General features: G+C 49.2%; 1 protein-coding gene across 2 annotated transcripts in view; it reads left to right on the top strand.

Annotated features, from left to right (window-relative positions):
- The window catches only part of Golm1 (golgi membrane protein 1), a 38,471-nt gene that overhangs the window by 21,775 nt on the left and 14,223 nt on the right, over positions 1-2,473 (top strand). For both annotated transcript variants that reach the window (XM_005355306.3, XM_026782942.1), the window contains exons 4-5: positions 98-152; positions 515-617. In XM_005355306.3, coding sequence (XP_005355363.1) covers positions 98-152; positions 515-617 — 158 coding nt within the window. The remainder of the gene's footprint in view (positions 1-97; positions 153-514; positions 618-2,473) is intronic.

The raw sequence follows: 2,473 nt of genomic DNA, 5'->3' as shown, positions 1-2,473 counted from the left end.
CGTTCCTGTGTTCCTCTCCGGGCACGCGTTCCTGTCTGTGTTCATCTCTTGGCACACATTTATCAGCTGTCTGATTTGGCATTTGTCTTCCTTGCAGGCGATTTTAGTGAGTAACATCACCACAGGCGAGAAGCTCATCAGAGACCTGAAAGGTAAGTCCCCTCCCGCCAGCCCAGCAGCTGCCTCATGGGAAAGCCTGCCTGTCCCTGTCCCAATGCCTCACAATGGCCTCCCCTGGCTCTGTCACTATAATCTTATGTTAGGAGTAACCGAGCCATTCTTAATGTAATCTTATCTGTCCTTATAAACTATTACGGTGACATTGCAATTACGTCCATCACAACTGTGGGAGAGATGGTTGGCATCGTGATGGCAGGGGAGGGGTTCTTCTCTTTCTCTCCTTGTACTCCCCTCTATGTCATTTGTGCTGAGTGTGGTGCTGTTGTGTCTTGTGTGTCTGAGTGGCAGGACAGCCACACAGAGACCAGTGGAGTGATTTGTCCCCTTGCCTTAGCCCAGCTGAAGGCTCTGCAGAGCAGTTATGGCAGACTGCAGCAGGACATCTTCCAGTTCCAGAGGAACCAGACTAGCCTGGAGAAGAAGTTCTCCTATGACCTGTGAGTGTGGCTTGGGATGAACCGCACCCTCTGGGGAGGAGGGTCTGGGTTCTGAGCATCAGAGGCCAAGGACAGAGTCCAGGCCACTCACTCAGCCTGGCACAGAGCTGGGAGTTGTTGTATAGAGCATGTGAGAAGGGACTCAGGGCTTCTGGGGTGATGCCCTCTAGAAATCAGCATTCCACCTGGTAAGTCGTTATACAGGGTAAGAAAGGTGTGTTTGTATGTATGCATGCATGCGTGTGTACTTGGGTATGTAGCATGGATCTAATTGGTCTCAATAATAAAACCCCAGAGTCAGATATTAGGTGTTGGAAAGCTGAAAGATCAGAGAAGCAGCCAGCCACTAAAGTTTTGACCTCTACAAAATCATCAGACTGAAAGGCGAGATGCTGTCTCCACCTTCCTAGTGCTGGGATTAAAGGTGTGTGCCTCCCAAGTACTGGGATCAAAGGCATGAGATCCTGAGTGCTGGGATCAAAGGTGTGTGCCACCACTGCCTGGCTTCGATGGTTAGTGGCTTAGCTCCACCCTCTGATCTTCAGGCAAGCTTTATTTGTTAGATCACAAAATAACAGCACACAGGTGCATTGGGCGCACACACACATACATGCAAGCAGTGCTCAGCAGGATATGAGTTATCACTGTACCATAACGTTTACATATCAGAAACTCAATAATATAAAGCACAGTAGGACCGTTACCTTGGCAATTCAAACACTTAAAAACTGTCAGGCGTGGAACTGGAGAGTTGGCTCAGTGGTTAAGAACACTGGGTGCTCTTCCAGAGGACCAGGGTTCAGTTCCTCAGTTCCCAGCACCCACGTGGCAGCTCACAAGCGTCTGTCACTCCAGTTGGTCTTTCACCTGTCTATTTAACCCACACAGACATTGACATGCATTTCAGAAGTCATAAGGAAACAGGCAGGACCTGACAAAGCAGTGCTCCTGGAAAAGGTGACGCCACCCAGGAAGGGCCAGCATCCGAGGGGATTAGACAAGATCACTAGATGTCCCTGAACCCTAGACTCACCCACTCCCCTCACCCCAATCTCTGTTGTGATAAGCAGCTTTGGGGGCACCCAGATCTTTTGTCAGTATGGGCAGGCACGCTGTCTTCCTATCTTTTTGAAGGGGAGAAGGATCATGGCTTCACAAGGTTTCTACAGAATTGACAGTGATTGTCCAAAGGACAGGTGCTCCTGGAGCCCTGCAAAACGTGTTTCCCATAAGCTGTGCACTTGTGGGTCTAAGAATCCGTCAACTGTGTATTTACTCTCTAATATTTGTGACTCCAACAAGCTTCAGAGTGTTTCGTCATTTAAAGGTATTTGGGGTTTTATTCTTTTGCACAGTGTAGGTTTAGCTTGTCACTAGCTGTACATTGCCAAATTACTTGCATTCTTTCTTATTTTATTTTGAAATGGGTCTTGCTGTGTAGCCCTGGCGACCCTAAAATTTGTATAGGTAAGACTGGCCTGGGACTCATCATCTCCCACCCAACTGCTGGGATCACTCCACAGTACTTCCTCGCTGCTTCTTAAGAGTAAGCGGGGTATGCAGACCCCAGAAGCCCAGAATAATAGCTGCCTCACACATTCCGGCTCACAGAATGCCCATGTCCTTTCGAAATGCCAACAACTTGCCTGATATCCTAATTACTTTAAACCCAATCCTGCAAACAGCATGAAGTCTGGACCACATTAATACCAGGGCAGGTGCTGAGCACTGCATCCTCAGTAGGCAGGGCAGGTGCTGGGCACTGCATCCTCAGAAGTAGGCAGGGCAGGTGCTGGGCACTGCATCCTCAGAAGTAGGCAGGGCAGGTCCTGAGCACTGCACTGCATCCTCAGTAG

The sequence above is a fragment of the Microtus ochrogaster genome, chromosome 16 (assembly GCF_000317375.1).
Source record: "Microtus ochrogaster isolate Prairie Vole_2 chromosome 16, MicOch1.0, whole genome shotgun sequence".
Classification (NCBI taxonomy): Eukaryota; Metazoa; Chordata; class Mammalia; order Rodentia; family Cricetidae; genus Microtus; species Microtus ochrogaster.
Note: the sequence above shows the minus strand (reverse complement) of the source record. Positions and strands in the feature narration are given on the sequence as shown.